At 39.5% G+C, this 22,843-nt stretch overlaps 2 protein-coding genes across 2 annotated transcripts in view; one reads left to right on the top strand and one right to left on the bottom strand.

Moving 5' to 3' along the window:
- The window catches only part of LOC115215459 (organic cation transporter protein-like), a 463,156-nt gene that overhangs the window by 191,665 nt on the left and 248,648 nt on the right, over positions 1-22,843 (bottom strand). The window lies entirely within an intron of this gene.
- The window catches only part of LOC115215850 (integrator complex subunit 10), a 35,439-nt gene continuing 16,873 nt past the window's right edge, over positions 4,278-22,843 (top strand). Inside the window, exons 1-7 of the mRNA XM_029785188.2 lie at positions 4,278-4,459; positions 6,168-6,235; positions 10,691-10,794; positions 12,358-12,497; positions 15,618-15,699; positions 17,704-17,859; positions 20,336-20,504. Of these exons, the coding sequence (XP_029641048.1) occupies positions 4,313-4,459; positions 6,168-6,235; positions 10,691-10,794; positions 12,358-12,497; positions 15,618-15,699; positions 17,704-17,859; positions 20,336-20,504 (866 nt within the window). The 5' untranslated portion in view covers positions 4,278-4,312. The remainder of the gene's footprint in view (positions 4,460-6,167; positions 6,236-10,690; positions 10,795-12,357; positions 12,498-15,617; positions 15,700-17,703; positions 17,860-20,335; positions 20,505-22,843) is intronic.

Here is a 22,843-nt window from a genome sequence, read left to right as displayed (position 1 = left end):
TACAATGAGGCTTTCACTTCAGTAGATTTAAGGACCACATTATTTACAAGCAGCAAGGTAACCACAACAGTGCTGGTGCCATGGAATGCACCAAATACTCCCTAAATGAAGGGTAATTGATTCTAACAGAAACAATACAGGGTTTGAGAGAGTTTTTTAGTCGTGCTGATGACATGGCAACCTCCATGGTGCTGGTGCCAATGAATAATAAATGCAATACACCCTGTAAAGCAGTAGGTGTTAGGAAGGGCATCCTTGCTGTAGAAACTAAGCCCCCCAAAACGGAGATATTGGAGAAAGGTGTGGACCTTAGATATGTTGAGTTCTGTTGAACCATCCAACCCATGCTACTATGAAAGATAGGCATCAAATGATGATGATGAAGATATATATATATAATTGTTAAAGAGGTCCAACCATGCTAGCAAAGAAAACAGATGATGATGATGATGATAAACATTAATACAAGGCAAACATTATTATTATTATTGGAAAAAAATTCAAAGTCTTACTGCTGTTTCTGGGATATCCCCGAGCATGGGATATTCCATCATCAGAGACAAATAGGGAGAAATGAGAAGGCTATAGATTAATGAGATGATGACATAGACGAAAGGAGTAAAAGAATAAGGAGATAGAAAGAAAGAAGGAAAAAAGAAGCATAAAAGTTCATAGTTCACTTTCCGATGTTGTAGAAACAAGAGCATGAGCAATCCTGCAGAGGTCCATGAGCGTAAGTCCTTACATGCAATCCTACATAGATCCATGTGAGTTAAAATCCTGAAATAGCAGACATCCACTGCATCGGAAATCTGCAATGGCTCCATAACTACCGTCTCGGCTTTTACCTTGGAGTCCCAGTAATCCGTTACAGCTCTTACTTAGCATACCTAATCGTTTAGATCACCTGTGAACTAAACCCCCATACTTTATATATACGAGGGGCGTTCAATAAGTAATGCCCCTGACCCACTTCCCATAGCATTAGAGCAACGAAACTTGGCACAGTTATTAGTCTTTTTCTACATAGGAACCACCCAGAGTTACGCATTTCTCACATTGTTTGATGCAGCTCTGGAGACCGTTTTTGTAGAAGACCCCAGCTTGGTCCTCCAACCACGACGTGACTTCAAAAATCAAGGCTGCATCATCTGGGAAACGTTTTCCTTTCAAAAACTTCATGGCTGAGAAGAGGTGAAAATCAGAGGGTGCAAGGTCAGGAGAGTAGGGGGGATGGGGGATGAGTTCATAGCTGCACGCCTGTGCTTCTGATCTGGCGACACGCGAGTTGTGAACCGGAGCGTTGTCCTGCAAGAGGAGGATGCCTTTGCTGATCTTGCCCTGCCTCTTGATTTTGATAGCTTCTCTTAATTTCCTCAAAAGTGAAGCATAATAGGCTCCTGTAATTGTGGCACCCTTTGCCAGGAAATCTGTCATCAGTACTCCGTCCTTGTCCCAGAAGACTGTGAGCATGACCTTGCTGCACCCTTGCCTTCTTTGGAGGAGGTGAGTCACAGTGTGTCCACTGCATTGACTGGGCTTTGGTCTCTGGATCATAGTGATGGACCCAGGTTTCATCCTGTGTAAACAGTCTTTTGAAAAATTTTGACTCATCTTCTTGGCACATCTCCAAATTCATCCTCGAGCAATCGACACGTTCTTGCTTCTGGAAAGATGTGAGCAACCAGGGAATCCATCTGGCAGACACCTTTTGCATATGCAAATGGTCATGAATGATAGTTTCCACAGACCCGGTACTAATCTTGACCTCATGGGCTATTTGGCCAATAGTTATGCGTCGATCTTCCAAAATGGCAGCCTCAACATGACGGACAGATGCCTCATCAATGGCAGAAGGGGCCGACCAGATCTGGGAGCTGTTTCCACAGAGTTCCGACCATGTTTGAATTCACGATGCCAGCGTTTTACAAGGTCATATGATGGGGCATCATCACCATAAGTTACTTTCATTTCATCAAAAGTCTCCCATGGTGTGCGTTCTTTCAATTACAAAAACCGGATCACTGCTCGACACTCAACAGGCTCCATTTCACACTTGACTCAGTTCAAACACCTATAAATCAGAAACCACAATTAGTTCAGAGCTGTAATTTGTCACTTAATCTATAAAGATATAAATAATTGTACATGCAAAATTTCAGCTAGATCAATCAACTGCAAGTGGGTCAGGAGCATTACTTATATGTGTGTGTGTAGAGGCGCAATGGCCCAGTGGTTAGGGCATTGGACTCGCAGTCGTAGGATCGCAGTTTCGATTCCCAGACCAGGCGTTGTCAGTGTTTATTGAGTGAAAACAGCTAAAGCTCCACGAGGCTCCGGCAAAGGGTGGTGGTGATCCCTGCTGTACTCTTTCACCACAACTTTCTCTCACTCTTTCTTCTGCTGGTCTGCTCACTCAACCAGCGGGGTGGCATGATTTGAAGACTAAAACAATGCAAAGCGCATTGTGACCAGCGATGTGTAGCAACATCTGATAGCCTGGGTGGTCACGATGATATATATATATATACACACACACACACACATATGTATGGGGCAGTACTAACTGGACACAAACAGGGACTTGATCAATCATGGCTGAGTCACTTAACTGAGGGTGTCTGGTGTAGAAAAATTTGTAACACCTAATGACTTCAAGAAACATTACTGACGATATGTACGTGTGAACCCCTTTATGGATGTGAAACTATTGGTCCCTCTTTGACCAGACTTAACTCCTTACAAATACATTAAAGCTCGACACTTTGGAGTGTGGTTCTTTTTCGGATATGATACACTGACGATTGTATATACAGGGTTGGCCAAAAGTTACCTGAGAAGGAATCAAAATTCCATAAATACTCTCTGTAATTCTGTATTGACTCAAATGGAAAAATGTGTCACTCAAGAAGGACTTCAGTTTGAACAATTTTCATGATGTTTTGTATTTAGATGCTTTTATTAAATTCATTCACTTGTTAAACATAAATAAATCTTGGAATTAAATAGTTTTGATTTACTGTCAGGTGACTTTTGGCCAATCCTGTATATATATATACATATATATATATATATATATATATATCATTATTATCATCATCGTTTAACGTCCGTTTTCCATGCTAGCATGGGTTGGACGGTTCGACCGGGGTCTGGGAAGCCAGGAGGCTGCACCAGGCTCCAGTCTGATCTGGCAGTGTTTCTACAGCTGGATGCCCTTCCTAATGCCAACCACTCCATTAGTGTAGTTATATATATACATTTATGTATGTATGTGTGTATGTATGTATGCATATGTGTACATGTGCAGACATATGCATGCAATGCAGTGTATCACCAAAGTCCTTCAAACTCCAGACAGACTGCTTTCTGATATCTATTTCTCTTCTTTATATGCTCTGGATAAATTCTTGTCCAAAAGGACAAGGGAAGCAACTATGAAATCCAAATTAGGAGAAAAATTGAATTATGAGATGAAGGGTCGGCACGTATTGTTTTCTGTATTATCAATATTAGTATTTGTATATATTAAAGAATTTATATCAGGAGTTTCAATCCAGTTTTTAGCCTTCATAGAAATAACCAACATTGTCGCTTCTATCTAATCCTCCTCAACCTATCAGAAATAGCAGTTTCATCTCTACTAAACCATATCTTGAGATATTCAATGCATAACGTAGTCTGAAATAAGCTGTTTGAAATAATGGCACGATGGCCTCAGTTTGAGCACCTTGGACTATGACTGACCTGGAGTTTAACAATAGCAGCACTAATAAATTCACCTTTAAAATAATCTAAAACAAAAACTGTATTATGATAAAGGAAATGAAAAAATTAATTAAAAAATATTCAAATGTAAGTTCAAAATATGTTATAGAAGAAATTAGTTAAGCTGTATCGGGAATTTCGAAGCCCTACATTAGTTACTAGAGATAATAGCCAAATTATCCTCAAATGACACACTGTCATCTTTCAGAAAGACAGGAAACATTACATAATGTAGTCTTAAAAGACGTTGTTCTGATTGGAATGTCTGAGATCATAGGCGCGTGGTAGCCAAAATTGACCTAGGGTTAAACAACTTCGTTATTACCAACAGTTAGCTCCCTTGACAAAGTAGAGTTATGTAGTTTCGTATATATTGGATTTTATAAAACTTCATTATTGGAAAATATTTGCTATAAAATAATTGATAGAATATTCGCTAATGATTTTTTAAAAGGTACATAAATGTGTAATGCTTTGAGTACGTTGTTTCTTTTTCTGTGGTACTAATGTACGGGTTAACCATGCCGGTGGTATTGGTGCCAAGATGGCGGCAGTTGTAAATAGTGACAACTTCAGCGACGAAGAATGGCTTGTGTTGAGGGCCCAGAGCTGCATCAAAACAGACACATATGCTGCCAAAGCATGGATGATCACAGCCAGAAGTTTATTCCCGAAAAACTTCAACATACAGGTAAACACATTAGCTACATTACCCTCATCTAGTGTCTTCATTGGAAGATCCTGCTGGTTAAGAAAGAACTTGATGCGGGCTTAAATTCCAGACAAATGACGATCCGGTTTCGATTCTCAACTGGAATTGCTCCTTGTGTGTTCTTACGAGCAGTACTTAGGAAAAACACAAATGTTGTAAATTGTCTTTATAATTTTCCCCCTTTTGATTTAATATAAAAATAATCTCTATTGACAGATATTGTGTAAAAAAATACAAGTGCTTTCTACACATAACAACAAAGAATTTTCACGATGAAATGAGTTTGGAAAATTACTCCGTGTGTTGATAATTATTGTTCTTTCTGATTAATTCTAGTCTTCTATTTGAAACTAATCAAATAAAGGAGAGCACGCTTCATCCAGGAACTATTATCTGCACGTTCCAGTTCTGTTAGAGTATATTTTGGGTCACTAATATATATTTTTAGAACCCGTGCACGAATTAAAAGGCCGCTAAAGGTGTTTTTAACTTTTCTAAACGTGTTTTTACACTCATCTAATTACATTGTTCGGGGTCCCTAATTGTGCAGTAAAATCTTTTAAATATGTTATTAAGACCCATTAAAATGCATTGTTAAGGTCCCTCAATTTATTGTCAATGTCCCTTAAATTTGCTGCTAGAACCCATAACTGCTTTTAGAGGCTCCCTAAATGTTCGTTTAGCACCCTATAAATGTTCCTTGGCTCCTATCAAAAAGTTCCGAGGTTCCTACTTATTTGTGATATATTAAAGAAACAAGCCAATGAAGAAGCAACTACATAAGCACTCGAACTGCTAGAAATAGCAACCAAATGCCACCTTACTGTTTAGAAATATACAGCTTTTGTTTCAATTCTTAAAATAATGAAGAATTTAGAACTCTAATTTTGTCGTTATCAAGCTGGTATTTGGAACAAACTAACGCGAAATTTTGATGGAAAATTTTTATTTAGATAATTTTAAAACAAGAAGTTTGTATCACAGATTTAGGGATAGTATTAGTGTGTTGGTTCTAAAATGGATAAAATGTGAAAATACATTGGATAATACAGTCTCAAAAAGATGAGATAGCCATGGTTGGAACGCCTTTGATAATAGGTCTACTTTTTCAGTTGGGAATAAATGACCCAGTAGCATATTGTCTTGTTTCTGTCATTAAACTGCGGCCATGCTGGAACATTACCTTGAAGAATTTTTTTGGTTGAATACATCAACCCCAGTCGTTATTTCACCGATTTCTTTTGCTAAATTGCTAAGCTACAGGAATGTAAACACACCAACACCAGTAGTGGGGGATTGCTGCATGCACACACACATACGTAAATATATATGGGGTTGGTTATTTAATCTCATCTCTGAGCTGGAAAAGTTGACCTATTATCAAAGGCTTTCCAGCCATAGCTATGTCGTCTTTTCTAGACTATGTTATCCATATATATATATATATATATATATATTTGTCTTGAGAAATAACATGGTGCTTATAGCATGGTTGGACCCATTAACTTAAAACCATCCTCCTGCAAGGCCCTGTAATTTCAATCCAAATTTCTTATGTTATAACATTTAATCCAATGTCTCGTTATCTTATTCTTCAACTGTAATTTTAAGAAAATGAAAATAATTTACTTTAACATTTTCTTAAAGCTGTTTAATATTTTAATTAATTTATTAATTTCTTTTCCAGTTTGAAGCTTATATGTTGGAAAAATCTGGAAAGAATGTCAGTGAAGCCGCCCAGATGCTTTCAGAAATGTATGAAAACTAATTTTTACAATATTTCATTTCCATTTATACTTTTCTTGTCAAAAACTTTATTTTCATTCCCATTGCTTCATCTTCATCACTTTCTGTTTCTTTTTATCTGTTAAAAAACCATAGAAACGATAAATTGTTTTGCTTTAACCTTTCAACATTCAGATTTCTCTGTCAAATGTGATGCTTAGTTATTTATTTCAAATAAAGTGAGTTCACAGCTGTAACCTACACCAGTGTCGCATAACCAGCTCACTCAAAAGTACCTTGGAACGTAAGGCGACATGCCATGTTTGAAGAGACCTATTGAGTCAAGTACATCAACATCAAAATCAAATCAAATGGAAATTGTAGTTGTGACCCCTGTGCTGGTGGCACATAAAAAGCACCATCCAAAGGTGACCAGTGCCCGTGGCGCTTTGACTGGCTTTTGTGCCAGTGGTACGTAAAATGCATCATCCGATCGTGGTCGATGCCAGCCTCCTCTGGCCCCTGTGCCAGTGGCACATAAAAAGCACTCACTACATTCTCGGAGCGGTTGGCATTAGGAAGAGTATCCAGCTGTAATAACATTGCCAGATCAGACTGGGGCCTGGTGCAGCCTCCTGGCTTCCCAGACCCCAGTCGAACCATCCAACCCATGCCACCATGGAAAACGGACGTTAATCAATGATGATGATGATGAATCTTGTAGCATTGAGATTTCAGTGATGTGAGTGTTTATTTTTAGTTAGACATTGTAAGGTTAGTGTGAGAGGCCAGATATGGCTAGTTTAGATGCTAAAGGGGTAGTCTTAGTATGTAATTGAAGATGATATTGGTAGACCTAACGGACTGACTGATTTAATATGACTGCTGGGTCCTCATATGGCTTTCGTTGCAAGCATTTGAGCCAAGCCCTTATTCAACCAAAATCTGGCTGCAGATGTTTTGACTGGACATTGGTCTTCTCAGTCTCACCAGTGTAGAAGGGTCTGATAAGGTCATTATTAACCCACCTTGGCCATCATGAAGAACCTCGACCGTTTTGCTTTTTCCTGTGAGTTGCAGACATGGCTGTGTGGTTAAGAATTTTGCTTCCCAATTGCATGGTTTCAGGTTTGGTCCCTTTGTGTGGCACCTTGGACAAGTGTCTTCCACTGCATAATGGGGGCTGACCAAAACCTTGTGAGTAGATTTGGTAGATGGAAACTGAGCGGAGCCGGTGAGGGTTGGTGCCAGGAAGGGTGTCAAGCTATAGAAAATTTGTCTCAATGACACATGCAATCTTGGAAAAATAGACATTAAAATGATGATAATGTTGATGTTAAGAATTCCACACTTCAGAACCAGGCCTTCTTGTACCACATTGCTTTTCTTAATCATCATCGTCATCGTTTAACGTCCACTTTCCATGCTGGCATGGGTTGGATGGTTTGACTGATGACTGGCAAGCCAGGAGGCTGCATCAGGCTCCAATCTGATCTGGTAAGGTTTCTACAGCTGGATGCCCTTCCTAAACCCAAACTCTCCAAAAGTATTGTGAGTGCATTTTACATGCCACCAGCACAAGGGCCAGTCAGGCAGTACTGGCATCGATCACGCTTGAATGGTGCTTTTTACATGTCAGGCAGCACTGGCAATGACCCATGCTTGAATAGTGCTTTTTATGTGCCACCGGAACGGGAGCCAGTCAGGCATCACTGGCAACAGCCACACTCGAATGGTGCTTTTTACATGCCAATCTTAATATTATACATTACTTCAATTCATTAGTTGCCCAGTGGTCTGGTGGTTAGAGTGTTGCACTCGTGATTGCAAGATTGTGCTTTCAATTCTTGGACATGTTGGTATCACATAAAAAGTACCTGTGCAAGTGCCACTTATAAAGCACCCAGTACACTCTGTAAAGTGATTGTCATTAGGAAGGGCATCCAGCCATGGAAACCATGCCAGAACAGGCAGTTGGTGCCAGCTTTCCGACATGCCAGCACCTGTTAAATCATCCTACCCATGCCAGCTGGGAAAAACAGACATTAAATAATGATGATGATGATGGGGTAGTACATTGTGCTCTTGTGCAGAACCCTCCATTTCAGGTTGTTGTGGTTCACTCACCTTTAAATGTGTTTGAATGAACTGGAGTCCCATTCTGTGAGAGATGTTGCAATCTCAGTTACTTTTACACCCTGGAGACTGGGTCACTGGACCTGTGAGTTGTTGGACTTGAGACAGTAATGTCCAGTCTCAGAGGGCCAGCAAAGGTCATGGGCACTGCCCCTTCCTACAGTCTTAAGTTAGAAAAATAAAATAAAAGGCCCACAATCACAAAAGTAGATTTTGTTTTTATTAACAACATTTTTAAAAGAAAGGAAAACATATAAAAAACATAAAAGATCAAATTGAGGAAAAAACCCCATAACTACCTCACCAAGGGAACAAAAAAAATAATAAAAAGGGGTGGTTAAGCAGCAGGAGATGGGAGAGGGAGGGAGTAACAGGTTTTACATTTCGGACCAAATGGTGTATTTAGCTGTGCCTTGTGGTCATGACTGCAAAAGCATTGCCTTGGAGAATGGCCAGCAACACTCATTGCAACAGCCACCCCACTTTGTGGGGCTCATCTCTTAGATGTGCCACAGTTACCGTGATTGTGTGGAGGAAATTGGCAGTGCATTGTGCAAGAGCACCTGAAGTCTCTGTTTGTGGGAGGCATACAGGGAATTAAAATCAAAGCCTGTATTTGACTGTTTCTGATTTTCCTTGAATTCCACCCCAGAAGGATGAAAAACAAAATCAACCTTAGCAAGATGTGAACTCATAACATTTCACATATGTAATCTGGCACAGCATCATTTTTACCACTCACCATCAGGCTGAGGAAGACATAGGACTCGACTGCTGTTCTATTTCATTGACCTCGAAATGATGAAAAGCAAGGATGCCTTTGGTGGAATTTGAACTCCAAATATAAAGAACCAAAAGAAATTTCACTAATCATTTTATCCAGTGCTCAAATGATTCTGCCATCTTACTGGCTTAAGGGGCCTAAATAATGTTTCCAAAGTGTGACACAGGGCCAGCAGTTTTTGTAGAGGAGGGGGGAAGTTGATTACAAACGGTTCTTATTTTATTGACCTGAAAGGATGAAATGCAAAGTCAATCTCAGTGGAAATTGAACTCAGAACATAAAGTCAGACAAAATGCTGCTCAGCATGCTAAAAGTTCTGTCATCTCACTATGTTAAGATGCCTAAACAATAGTAATCATCATCATCATCATCATACGTCCATTGTCCATGCTGGCATGGGTTGGATGGTTTGACCAGGCTGGCATGCTGGAAGGCTGTACCAGATTCCAGTCTGATTTGGTGTGGTTTTCTATGGCTGAACACCCTTCTTAATGCTAACCACTCCGAGAGTGTAATGGGTGCTTTTACGTACCACCAGCACAGGTGCCATTTGCACAACACCAGGGTTTTTTTACGTGCCATGGGCATGGCACTGGTACCTGCCACAGCTACGATTTTGCTAGGCTTGATGGGTCTTCTTTTCAAGCATGACATAATGCCAAAGGTCTCAGTCATTGCCTCAATAGAAAGGCAATGAGATGCTAGAATCATTACTACCCAGAGCAAAATGGTTAGCAGCGATTTTTTTCTGGCTCTTGAAGTTCTGAGTTCAAATTCCACCAACATCAACCTTGCCTTTCACCCTTTTGGGGTCAATAAAATAAGTTCCAAGCAGGCCTTGTGTCTATAATAGACAAGATTATTGCTTTTCAGTAAATAATTATAAAGGTATCATTTATTATTTAGAATTTTTTAATTCTCAGATTCCTATATTTTAATCTTTTAGTGTTCCCTCTGTCAAATGTAATATTTATTCACATTCTTTTGAATTAATAATGCTTTATCTCACAGCTTTGAGGTTTTGATAAAGTGATTGCTGACTTTTAGAATGACATTGTCAGATAAGTGGGAGAAGCCAGATCAAGCCCATTTAAACATAAAACAGCTAGAATATGTTGGCTGGATATGGTTGGTTTTAATGCCAAAGGGTTAGAAAATGTATTGAAGAAAATTACTATTTTTAAATCTCACAACATGAGATATTCAGCAACAGTACTTTGGGGTAAAGATTATTTGCTGACATAACATGGCAGTCCCGGTTTTGGATGAATGTTGCTGTAATTTAGCCCCAGGAGACATCATCTCCAGCTGGCTATATAACACGATCTGTGTCCTTATATTTTCAAACAAGGGAATCTAGCACCCCTACTCAGCTCAAAACAATATCTGTGTATTGCAATTTCTGGGTTATTTCTCTTCATCAGCACAGACTGCTTTCTGGGGCTAAATTACAGCAACATTAGTCCTAAATCAGGGCTGCCATGTTATGTTGGCAAACAATGTTTACTACAAAATATATTGAAATTGTTACAATTTGATTGTTCATCTGTTTTTAAAATTTGCAGGTTTCAAAATTTCCCCCATGAGCCCAACCTTTGGGCTGAATTGCAATCAATGTTAGAAGCTATGCAATCAGATAACGTTGATTCAAAGTCTCAGTTACTCACAGGTATTTCGTTTATTTTTGTTCTTGTGGTTTTCATTATTGTCATCATCATCATCATTTAACGTTCGTTTTCCATGCTGGCATGTGTTGGACGGTTTGAATGAGGACTGGCAAGCCAGAAGGCTGCACCAGACTTCAATCTGATCTAGCAAGGTTCAAGGTTTCTACAGCTGGATGCCCTTCTAACACCAACCACTCTGAGAGTGTAGTGGGTGCTTTTTACATGCCACCAGCATGGAGGTCAGTCAGGTAGCACTGGCATCGACCATGCTCAAATGGTTTTTTTTATGTGCCACCAGCATGAGAGCCAATCCGGTGGTACTGGCATCGGCCATGCTTGAATGGTGCTTTTTACATGCCTCTGGCATGGGAGCCAGTCAGGCGGCACTGGTATCTTGTTTTATATTACAATTGAGGAAAGAACGACATTGTTGCTTGCAGGTATCCAATGTGTCAAGCGCTGGCTCGTTATGGGTCTTTTAGCAAGAGTGAGAGTAAAGAATTATCCATAACTCATTGTCATCGTTGTCATTTAACATCCACTTTTCCATGCGCACATGGGTCAGAAGAATTTTCTACTTGTGCCAGTGCCACGTAAAAAGCATCTGTACCGATGCCACATTAAAAGCCCCTCTGTTGGTACTATGTCAAAAGCACTGGTACTGGTGCCATGCAAAAAGCATCCAGTACACTCTGTAAAGTGGTTGGCATTGTCTGCCAAAACAAACAATGGAACCTGGTATGACTCTCAGTCTTGCCAACTCCTGTCAAAACCGTCCAATCCATGCCAGCAGGGAAAACAGAGCTTAAATGATGATGATGATAGGGCAAATGTTAGCTATTTCTCCACAGACTGAAAAAAATGATGAACAACCTTAATCGATTTTCAAACCTTATTGGGTTCTCATCAGAAGCATCTACATCATTCTGACAGACTCCAGAGAAACAAAGCCAAACTTTATATACTCAACAAATACTGCGGTTACGCTATGAAGGAGTCCCTAATTTGCATACCGAAAGTGTTTAACTCTCTATAAATACCAGCGACCTGTCAACAGAGATCTTAGTCCACACAGTATCAAAGTATGGTATAATAAATATGTAACATATGGTATAATTCATCATCTTTTCAGTCTGCAGAGAAATGGCTAAAATTTTCCCTGTTTATAATTATACCATATGGTATTGATAGAGTATTAAACACTTTCAGTATGCAAATGAAGGACCCCCTTCATAGAGTAACTGCTGCATTTGTTGAGTATATAAATAGTTTGGCTGCTTGTTTCTCTGGAAATTATCAAAGTGATGAGAATCGACTAAGGTTGTTCATCATTTTTTCAGTCTGTGGAGAAATGGTTAAAATTTGCCCTGCTTATAATTATACCATATGTTACATATAAGATAGACTTCTTTAATTTCCAGTTACCAATTTCATTCATAAGGCTTAATGTTGCCATGAGGCTTTTGTAGAAGATACTTGCATAACCTGCTAGAAATAACAGCTGAATCTCATGCACATCTCACCATTTTGTCATTAAAGTCTTAAAATGTCTTCCTATTTCACAGACATATTTGCTGCCGTGCCAACAAATGTCCAGTGTGGAATGTTGCTGTGTATGGCAAAGAAAATAAGTGATATTCTTGAGCAATGCCGACTTCTGCTTTTGGCCATGAGGAAATTCCCAAATCTAGTTACGGAACAAGGGGTACGTATCTAGATTTTGTTGTTTTGTTTTACTGATGGGCGTGCACTGTGCACCCATGTGTGTGGTTAAGACATTTGTAATACATAATGAATGTGTTTTAGTGGGGTGGATACAAAAATCTCATTACCGTTCTTGTTGCATGGTAGAGGCACATGGCTTAGTGGTTAGGGTGTTGCATTCTTAATTGTAAGATTGTGGTTTCAGTTCCTAGACGTGGCAGTGCATTGTGTTCTTGAGAAAAACACTTGATTTCATGTTGCTATTGTCCACTCAGCTGGCAAAAATTAATAATCTTGCAACACCAAATATATACGTTTTTATATTACTTTTATGGCTGTTGCATTGAGTGTTGCTGGCCATTCTCCAAGGCAATGCTTTTGCAATCATGACCACAAGGTACAGCTAAATACACCATTTGGTCCGAAATGTAAAACCTGTTACTCCCTCCCTCTCCCATCTCCTGCTGCTTAATTCCCCTCCCCCCCTTTTTTTTTCCTTGTTTCCTTGGTGAGGTAGTTATGGGTTTTTTTCCTCAATTGGATCTTTCATGTTTTTAATATGTTTTCCTTTCTTTTAAAAATGTTGTTAATAAAAACAAAATCTACTTTTGTGATTGTGGGCCTTTTATTTTATTTTTCTAACTTAAGACTGTAGGAAGGGGCAGTGCCTATGACCTTTGCTGGCCCTCTGAGACTGGACATTACTGTCTCAAGTCCAACAACTCACAGGTCCAGTGACCCAGTCTCCAGGGTGTAAAAGTAACTGAGATTGCAACGTCTCTCACAGAATGGGACTCCAGTTCATTCAAACACATTTTGCAATTTACTTAATCATTGGTATATTATTGTTATTTTAATTTTAATATTTCTATTATATGTAATTTTCTAGATGGTGTAATTTAATTGTTCATTTTGAATTGATAAAAGGTGTTTTTTTCTAATTTATATATATATATTATATTTTGTGAAATTTGATTTAGTATTTCTAAATTGAATTTTTCCCTGTAAGTTAGGAATAATATTCCCTCATAATTATTATATATATACGCCAGAGAAACCAGGAAACTAGCCCTATGCTCCTTATGGAATAATGTGGGCTAACTAAGAAATGCTTGATTAATTAGTAACTACATCATCATCATCATCATGATTTAAAGTCGATTTCCCATGCTGGCATGGGTCAGATGTTCAACAGGAGTTGGTGAACCATAAAGAGTATGCAAAGCACTGATGTCAGATTTGGCATGGTTTCTATGGCCAGATGCTTTTCCTAACAACAACCACTTTGCAGAGTGTTACTGGTTTCTTTTTATGTGCCACTGGCTCGTGTAAGGTCACCAAGTAACTGGCAAAACTACACCCTTCAGCTGAGGGAGGTGGCTTAATGCCAAATGATGAAAGATTAAAGTATCATAGAGGGACAGAAACAGACATTTTGCTGTAGAGGAAATGCATTTTGACTTAATCCTATCTTCTCACAACTGAAATCTCTGGAATTCCTACTCTTTTCCTCTGTTTTCCAACACATCAAGGCTATACAAAGAACATGCTTACATTTTTTATTTCACTGACATTGAGGCTTTGTACTGCTTAGATTTATTTCATTTCTACCAATAAATCTAATTAGAATTTCCATTAAAAAGAATTACCTATTATAAGATTTATATTCTTGCCACATAGCGTCCATGCTGGAGTCACATAAGAAGCATCTGTGCCAGGGCTACACAAGAAACACCTGGCTTGGGTGCCACACATAAAGCACCTGTACTGATGCCAAGTAGAGAACACCCATTGCACTTTGTAAAGTGGTTGGCATTTGGAAGGGCAGACAACTGGAGCCTAGGCAGCTCCTTTGGCTGGCCAGTTCCTGTTAAACTGTCCAACCCATGCCAGCAAGGGAAACAGATATTAAATGATGATGATGATGATCATGATAAGTATATCACTGAAATTGCCAATTGTGAGTCGCACATAAATACAATAACTTAGAATTTATCCAGCAGGATTACTTCAGTCTCTCAACATCTAGCATCAAACCACTCCTCCTCCTCCTCTCAAATATTCCTCTCATTTAGTTGAGGTGGGAGTGGCTTTTTCTGTTTTCCTCTTCCCTGTTCGTTTTTTTCTTCGTCTTGCAAGTTACCTGACGACCTCACTGGATAGGTGGCATAAAGAAAGTACTCAGTATGCACTGGCTGGCATTAGACAAGGGCATCTGGTCAAAGAAACCATGATATAGGAGCTCAACATATGCTCCAGAGCTTGCTGGTCGCTGTCAAACCATCCAACCCATGCCAGCATGGAAAACCAGTTGTTGAATAATGATGATACGGTGACTGTCAGGGGGTAATTAACTCAGGTGGATTAGATTCAGTGGAGTTGTTGTTCTCATTACGTATCATCTAGATCCGATGTGCTTGCTCTCCCTGTGGGGCATTTGTCAAATCTGCAAGCTAGATTTTTGGGCCACAAATAGAAGCATTACTTTACCTGCTGGAATGTTAGGGCTGACTCTTGGATGTGGTTTGCGTTCATGAGGGATGTGGTGAACTCATTGGTTGGAGCTGGCTCAACCCATCTCTCGGATGAAGGCCACCACAAATCCAAGTAAGTAATAAGAGGGTGAACATGGTTGATACCAGTCAGCCAGCACTGGCCATGCTTGAATAGTGCTTTCTACACGCCACCAGCACGGAAGCCAGTCAGGCTGTGCTGGCACCAACCATGTTTGAATGATGCTTTTTACATGCCACCGGCACATGAGCCAGTCATGCGGCACTGGCATTGACTGTTTGAACGGTACTTTTTATGTGCCACCGGCACGGGACCATTCTGCCAACACAGGCAACAAACACGCTCAAATGGTGTGTTTTACGTGCCACCGGCATGGGAGCCAGTCAGCCGGCACTGGCAACAATCATGCTTGAATGGTGCTTTTTACCTGCCACCATATCTATAAGGTGTTTGATGGCCATCAATGAGTTTAGGAATGAAGTAGGTGAAGGGTATTTATTGGTGTCATTTGCACCTTTGGGGTGACATTTTAACTTCTGTCCTCAGAAATTGAAACTTCTGTCTTGTTTTTTCTTTTCTTTTTTTTTTGGTTTCTTTTACTCTGCAGTTGACATTAATAGAAACTTTGATCTTGTCAGAATCAATCACAAACGTACCCTCACCTGTTAATTGTTACAGGAAATTGTTAGGTAAGTCAAACTTCTTAATTATTGTCAGTGTTGTTGTTGTTGCTATTATTATTATTGTTGTTGTTATTGTTACTACTACTACTACTACTACATAAGGTGACAAGCTAGCAGAATCTTTAGCATGCTGGACAAGATGCTTAATGGCATTTCATCCATTAATCACTCCTTGTCAAAGGTCTTATCTTTTGTAGCTGATATTTTCTTCACTTGAGAACAGGTTACAAAAGTGTTCTGAGTTCAAATGCTGCTGCGGTCGACTTTGTTACAATAGGGTTTAAAACAGCTGAGCCAATGAGAGAGTCATTACCTGGTCACTTCCCTTGCTAGAAATGACAACCAAGTCTCCTTCAAATCATACACTGTTATCATTTTCATCATTTCACATCCATCTTCCATGCTGGCATGGATTGGACAGTTTGACAGGAGCTGGCAAGACTAGAGAGCTGCCACAGTTTCCAATTGTCTGTTTCAGCATGATTTCTATGGCTGTATGCCCTTCCTAATGCCAACCACTTTACAAGTGGCACCAGCTCTGACAAGGTCTGTTATGGTATGGCTTTCTGAAACAAAGATACATTACATTATTTACATTTGACGGATATTTGTCATCATCTTGTTTGTTGTTAGCACGACATTTCGGCTGATATACCCTCCAGGCTTCATCAGGTGTCTTGGGGAAATTTCGAACAAGATGAGGACAAATATCTGTCAAATGTAAATAATGAACAGACCAATGATCTAAAGCATTCCAAATGTGATCATCAAATGTAAATAATGTACATAATTCCTCATTTCTTAGATATAGAACTATAAAGATACATTAGTCTGAATCTTTTGAAGAATTAGTGAAGAAATCTCAGATGTGGCAGTAACTCCTAGAATTGGAAGGTCTTGAAGTGAAGGTAGCAGCAGAAACTAAAGTTTTAGTAAAAACAAAGCCAGGATTTTATGGTGTGAAGTCATCATGTCCAGCATAATGTAAAGAAGTGGGAGTTGCATAAAGTGTCTCCAATATAAACCATGATGAAGGGTACAGAAGAAGAATAAGAGGTGGTGGAGTGGCTTTGTAGGTTGGCTGGCAGGGAAGGTCTTCTTGTGTGATATCTTTTGAAGAATAGTCAGGAACTCACATGGACTAATGGTTAGGGTACTCGGCTCATGACAGTCATGTCATGGGTTCGATTCCCAGCAGTAGATTGTGTCCCTCAGCAAGATGCTTTATTTCATGTTGCTGCAGTCCACTCAGTTGGGGATAAAATGAGTTGTACCTGTAATTCAGAAGGGCCCAGCCCTTGTCATATTCTGTGTCATGCTGAATCTCCCCCAGGTCTATGTTAAGAGTATGTGTGTTTGTGGAGTACTCAGCCACTTGCAAGTTGATTTCATGAGCTGACCAGCTGATCGGTTTCACTGATTGCAACAACTGTAACACTTGTCACCGTAACCAACAAAGTTCCAGTTATGAAGAATGGTCAGCAAAAACACTGCCATCATCATTTTAACACTTACTAGCACTATGACCCAGCAAAGTGTTAGTGCATGCATATACAGCTGCATGCGTGCGCACATACACGCGAGTACTGTCCAAAACTCTGACCAATCACATACAGCTAGCTGGCATTCAATTGGCGTATCAACTTTCGGGCATTTTGATTGGGTTTTGGATAGAAAATTCACAAAAAAGTGACTTCTATTGATTTTTAATGGCTTTGCGGGGTGACTGGGGAAATGTAAAGATGTGCACGACCACCCTTGGACGGTTTTGAATGACCATAGAAAGTGCGAGCCCTCTAACGGAAAAATTGTGGATTTGTATAAAGGACACACACACAGACATTTTGCCGTTTATATATAGAGATATGCATGGTGTTTTCAATGCCAACAATATTTTATTTCTGGTTCTTTCTTTCATTCTGTTATTCGTTTATCCATCCTTGTCTCTAAAATAACTAATAACGATGCAGCATGTTTGAATTATTTTCCCTTTTCTGTTCTTCATTTCAGTATGTGATGTGTTGCCGTTGGTTCTTCAGAAATGCCGGGTGTCTTTTACATCAGCAGACCTCTACACATGGATGCAAAAAGCAATACAATTTTATATTTCATACGTCACACAACCACCAAGCCCTTTAGAATGTAGTACGGCTCCATCCTCATCAGGTGAGAAGAAATTTTTCTCTTTTAATTTCACAGCAATGGAATGAGAGATTTGGTAGAGCATCAGAGAAAATGCCCAGCAGCTTTTGTTTCTGCTCTTTACATTCATCATCATTTAACGTTCGTTTTCCATGCTGGTGTGGGTTGGATGGTTTGACAGGAGTCACACCAGGTTTCTTAGTCTGTTTTGACTTGGTTTCTACAGCTGGATGCCCTTCCTAACGCCAACCACTTTACCGAGTAGACTGGACTGAGTAAATTTTATTGTGTTATTAGGAATTTGATTGACAGGACCGAACTAGCTTCTCTTCTCTCTGTCACTTGACAATCATCAGAATTGCTGCCCGCCTTCATGAGTTACTTCCCTTGTAGTTCATGGAGTTTTCATTCCTCTCCATATTTCATCATTGTCTTCTCCTCTTCTTTCTCCTGCTTCTGCCCATCGTAGGTCAACATGTTGCATATTCTTGTTTAGTAACCATCGCAGGCAGGTTCACATGTGAGCTACATGGCCTGCTCCTGATCTGCTGCAAGTGAAACTACTTGACGCAACGGAGAAGTGCCGCCTCTCATGTGTCCTGTCATAGTCTCTCTGTTGTTTCTCCTAAATGGCTGGAATTATGAGCTTCAGTGATCGGTGCCATTCATCCTGCTACAGGGTCTTCTCCTGGGTGTCAAGGGAAGATGCTGGAGTTCTTCGTATATCTATTCAGTACATCTGGCCACCACAGCTCCGCCTGCTCTGATCCAGTTCAGCATAGGAAGCTGCCTTTGGGAGCCTGCTGCCCTCCATCCGGCAAACAGATGCTTATTGACTTACTGCTGCTCTCCTTGGTGACTTAACTTTGCTGTGGCTCACAGACAACACAATCCCTCCATGCAGATTCTTCTTCAGAGTTACTGCTCCCCTGGATGGGTTGCTATCACTGCAGCTTGCAGAGCTCACCTTTTCTCTATGGCTATAAAGATTAAGATGTGGTGTGAAAGTACTCAATACATGTGGGAGAATTTATATCTTTTATCTTTTACTTGTCTCAATCATTACACTGGGGCCATGCTGGGGCAACACCCTGAAGAATTCTAGTCAAACCAAACGACTCCAGAACTTATTTCATTTTAAGCCTGGAACTTATTCTGTCAGCTCCTTTTGCTGAACTGCTAAGTTATGAGGATGTAAACACACCAACCCTGGTTATCAAGAATGGTGGGGGACAAACAGTCACGCAGGCATTCTCACGCATGCACATACATGATGGGCTTCTTTTAGTTTCCATCCTGCAGATGCATTCACAAGGCTTTTGTTGGCCCAAAGCTATAGTAGAAGACACCCAAGATGCCATGTAGTGGGACTGAACCCAGAACCATATGGCTGAGAAGCAAACTTCTTACCACACAGCCATATTTATAATGTGACCATGCCAGCCTAGTGGTCACGGTGTTGTAGTCACGAGATAGGAAGGTCATGGTTTCGATTCCCAGACCAGCTGTACATTGTATTCTTCAGCAAGTCCCTTCATTTTATGTTGCTCCTATCCACTAAGCTGTAAATATGTAACCCTGCAATGGACTCCTGTCCCATTCAGAATGAAAATATTGTGATCTCGGTCCCTTGGCCACTTTGGAAACCCAGTAACCAGTTCTGTGTATCCTAGGACTTGAAGAGATATTTGTGTGCTACCATTACTCTTCTCACCAAGTTGTCAGAACCCAATGCAGTGGTTATCAGACTTGTTAATATTCTGGCCAGATCCAAAACCTGGATTTTTTTAGGGGGCTACATTAAAAAAAGTAAAACACTAATAAATAAAGAAAAATTTGTAGTAAAGATTGTTTGCCAACATAACATGGCAGTCCTGGTTGAGGACAAATGTTGCTGTAATTTAGCCCCAGGAGACATTGTCTCCAGCTGGCTATACGACATGATCTGTGTCCTTATATTTTCATACAAGGGAATCTAGCATCCCCACTCAGCTCAAAACAATATCTGTGTATCACGATTTCTGGGTTATTTCTCTTCATCAGCACAGAATAATTGTTCGGCTAGAGGTGGCGCTGTCTAATTCCCGTTCGAAATATATAGTTTTCAAAGTGACAATATAAGAACACAGATCATGTCGTATAGCCAGCTGGAGACAATGTCTCCTGGGGCTAAATTACAGCAACATTTGTCCTAAACCAGGACTGCCATGTTATGTTGGCAACCAATCTTTACTCCAAAGTACTGTTGCTGAATATCTCTCGTGAAATTTTAAAAATAGTAATTTTCTAAAGAAAAATTTGTTATATTTATGGTGGGAAGACCGTCAGGGGCTGCCACAAGGATGATTGTGGGCTGCTCGAGGGCCTGGGAGCCATGGTTGAGAACTGCTAGCCCAACATATAGCATTTTATTCTTTCTGTAAAACATTGTAAAAATGCTGTCACTCCTTGTGGAGATTTGAAGAGTTTTGTCTTATGCAGTTTTTATTTCCTTTTTTAGATATTTTGTCACCAACCAAGCAGTGTATGAAGAAATATCCATTAATTGTTGGTTTGCAAGAAAAAGAAAGTCAGGTTTCTGATCCGTGGGGAAGTCTCTTCAAACTGATCCAGCAAATATCAGTTTTACTCAAATGGGATATTGACCCAGATTTTTTTTCTAAACCCAGGTTAGTACAGACGTCATCATCATCATCGTCTTCATCATTATATTGTTTGCTTTTCCAGGCTTGCATGGGCTGGACAGAGTTTATTGAGGCAGGTTTTTCCAAGTTGGATGCCCTTCCTCTCACCGACCCTCACCTCTTTCCAAACAAGGTTATATTCCCCCCCACCCCCACAGCTGGAGATGCTTTTGCAGGATATTGCAAAGGATAAGAGCATGATTCTCATTTACAACTGCTGTGCACTGTCAAAATTACGTCTAAATTAAACAAAAATGAAAACAACACTGACATCTCATTTTAACAGATCTATTTACCAAAATTACATAAAAATATCTTGAAATACTAAAGAGTAAATTTATTCAATACAATCACCATCGGTTTCAACCATGGACTGCAGTTCTTCTGGATGGTCTCTTTGTTTTTTAAGTTGGTGAATTCTGCTATAATCCTTGCCTTCAGTTCATCTTTGGTGTTACAAGGAATTTTTATTGCTCTCTCACTCAACTGCACCCCACATAATAATCTAGGGGGTTGCAGTCTGGGGAGTTAGGGGTGATGTGGTGGCAGGAATTGTCTGACATCCAAGACTTGGTCCTCCTGCTTGTGTGGCATGAGGCAGAGTCGTGTTACCAGATATAGGGTCTTCCAGCAGCCACCCTCTTGACCCAGGGCAGCACTATCTCCTTCAAGCACTTGATGTAGGCCTTCATGTTGAGTCTGAGGCCACGTGGGAATATGAATGCAGGCATAATGTCTCTTTCTGAATCCTCTACACTATCCTCAGATTGATACCCAAACACTCTGAAATGTTTGTATTGGAACTTTTGGCATGAATGCCAAGCAGTACAGCATGTTGTTTCCTAATTTCTGGCAGACTGAATTACATCAGGGTGCTGTTTTTTTCACAGACAGTGCCCAACTGACCCTACTGTACTGTGTACTTGACAAAATCAAAAACAGTGTTCATGCACGAAATTAAAAATTTTAAATGCTGACAATTTACCCATCACTCCCTGTATACACACAAACACACACACACGTATTAAGAAAAAGGAGGCAGTCAGAATTTTGGACAATTCTTTATTAGCGCTTTCGTTTGTTTAACCAAACTCTTCAAGAAACATTGAACAAAAATAAGCTTTGGTTCAGTTTTTCAGTTAAACGAACGAAAGTGCTAATGAAGAATTATCCAAAATTCTGCCTCCTTTTTCTTAATATATATGTGTGTGTATGTGAGTGTGTGTGTCTGTATGTGTGAGCGTGTGTGTTTGTGTCTGTGTTTGTACCCCATCACCACTGCTTTCCAACTGGTATCGGTATCCCCATAACTTACTGGTTCAGCAAAAAAAGAGACCGATAACTGTCAGTACCAGACTTAGAAAATGGTAAATTCTGGGATTGCTTCATTTGTCTGAAATTCCTTCACAGCAGTGCCCCAGCATGGCCACATGACTGCAACAAGTAAGAAATAAAACAAATATATAATTTTTCATTATCCCATTCATTCCTGATACAATCACAACAAACATTAAGTCAATAGGCTGGACAGAAAACAGTTGCATCTAATTATTCTTTGGCCGTAATTATTCTTTGGTCATAATTATTTTTGGCCGTAATTATTCTTTGGCCATAATTATTCTTTAGTTGTAATTATTCTTTGGTCGTAATTATTCTTTGGTCATAATTATTCTTTGGCCATAATTATTCTTTGGTCGTAATTATTCTTTGGCCATAATTATTCTTTGGTCGTAATTATTCTTTGGCCGTAATTATTCTTTGGCCATAATTATTCTTTAGTTGTAATTATTCTTTGGTCGTAATTATTCTTTGGTCATAATTATTCTTTGGCCATAATTATTCTTTGGCCATAATTATTCTTTGGTCGTAATTATTCTTTAGCCGTAATTATTCTTTGGTCGTAATTATTCTTTGGTCGTAATTATTCTTTGGACGTAATTATTCTTTGGTCATAATTATTCTTTGGCCATAATTATTCTTTGGTTGTAATTATTCTTTGGACGTAATTATTCTTTGGTCATAATTATTCTTTGGTCATAATTATTCTTTGGTCGTAATTATTTTTTGGCCATAATTATTCTTTGGTTGTAATTATTCTTTGGGCGTAATTATTCTTTGGTCATAATTATTCTTTGGCCATAATTATTCTTTGGTTGTAATTATTCTTTAGCCGTAATTATTCTTTGGTCATAATTATTCTTTGGCCGTAATTATTCTTTGGTCATAATTATTCTTTGGCCGTAATTATTCTTTGGTTGTAATTATTCTTTGGACGTAATTATTCTTTAGCTGTAATTATTCTTTGGTCATAATTATTCTTTGGC

Source organism: Octopus sinensis, linkage group LG9 (genome assembly GCF_006345805.1).
Source record: "Octopus sinensis linkage group LG9, ASM634580v1, whole genome shotgun sequence".
Classification (NCBI taxonomy): Eukaryota; Metazoa; Mollusca; class Cephalopoda; order Octopoda; family Octopodidae; genus Octopus; species Octopus sinensis.
This window is presented reverse-complemented; position numbering and strand designations above follow the sequence as displayed.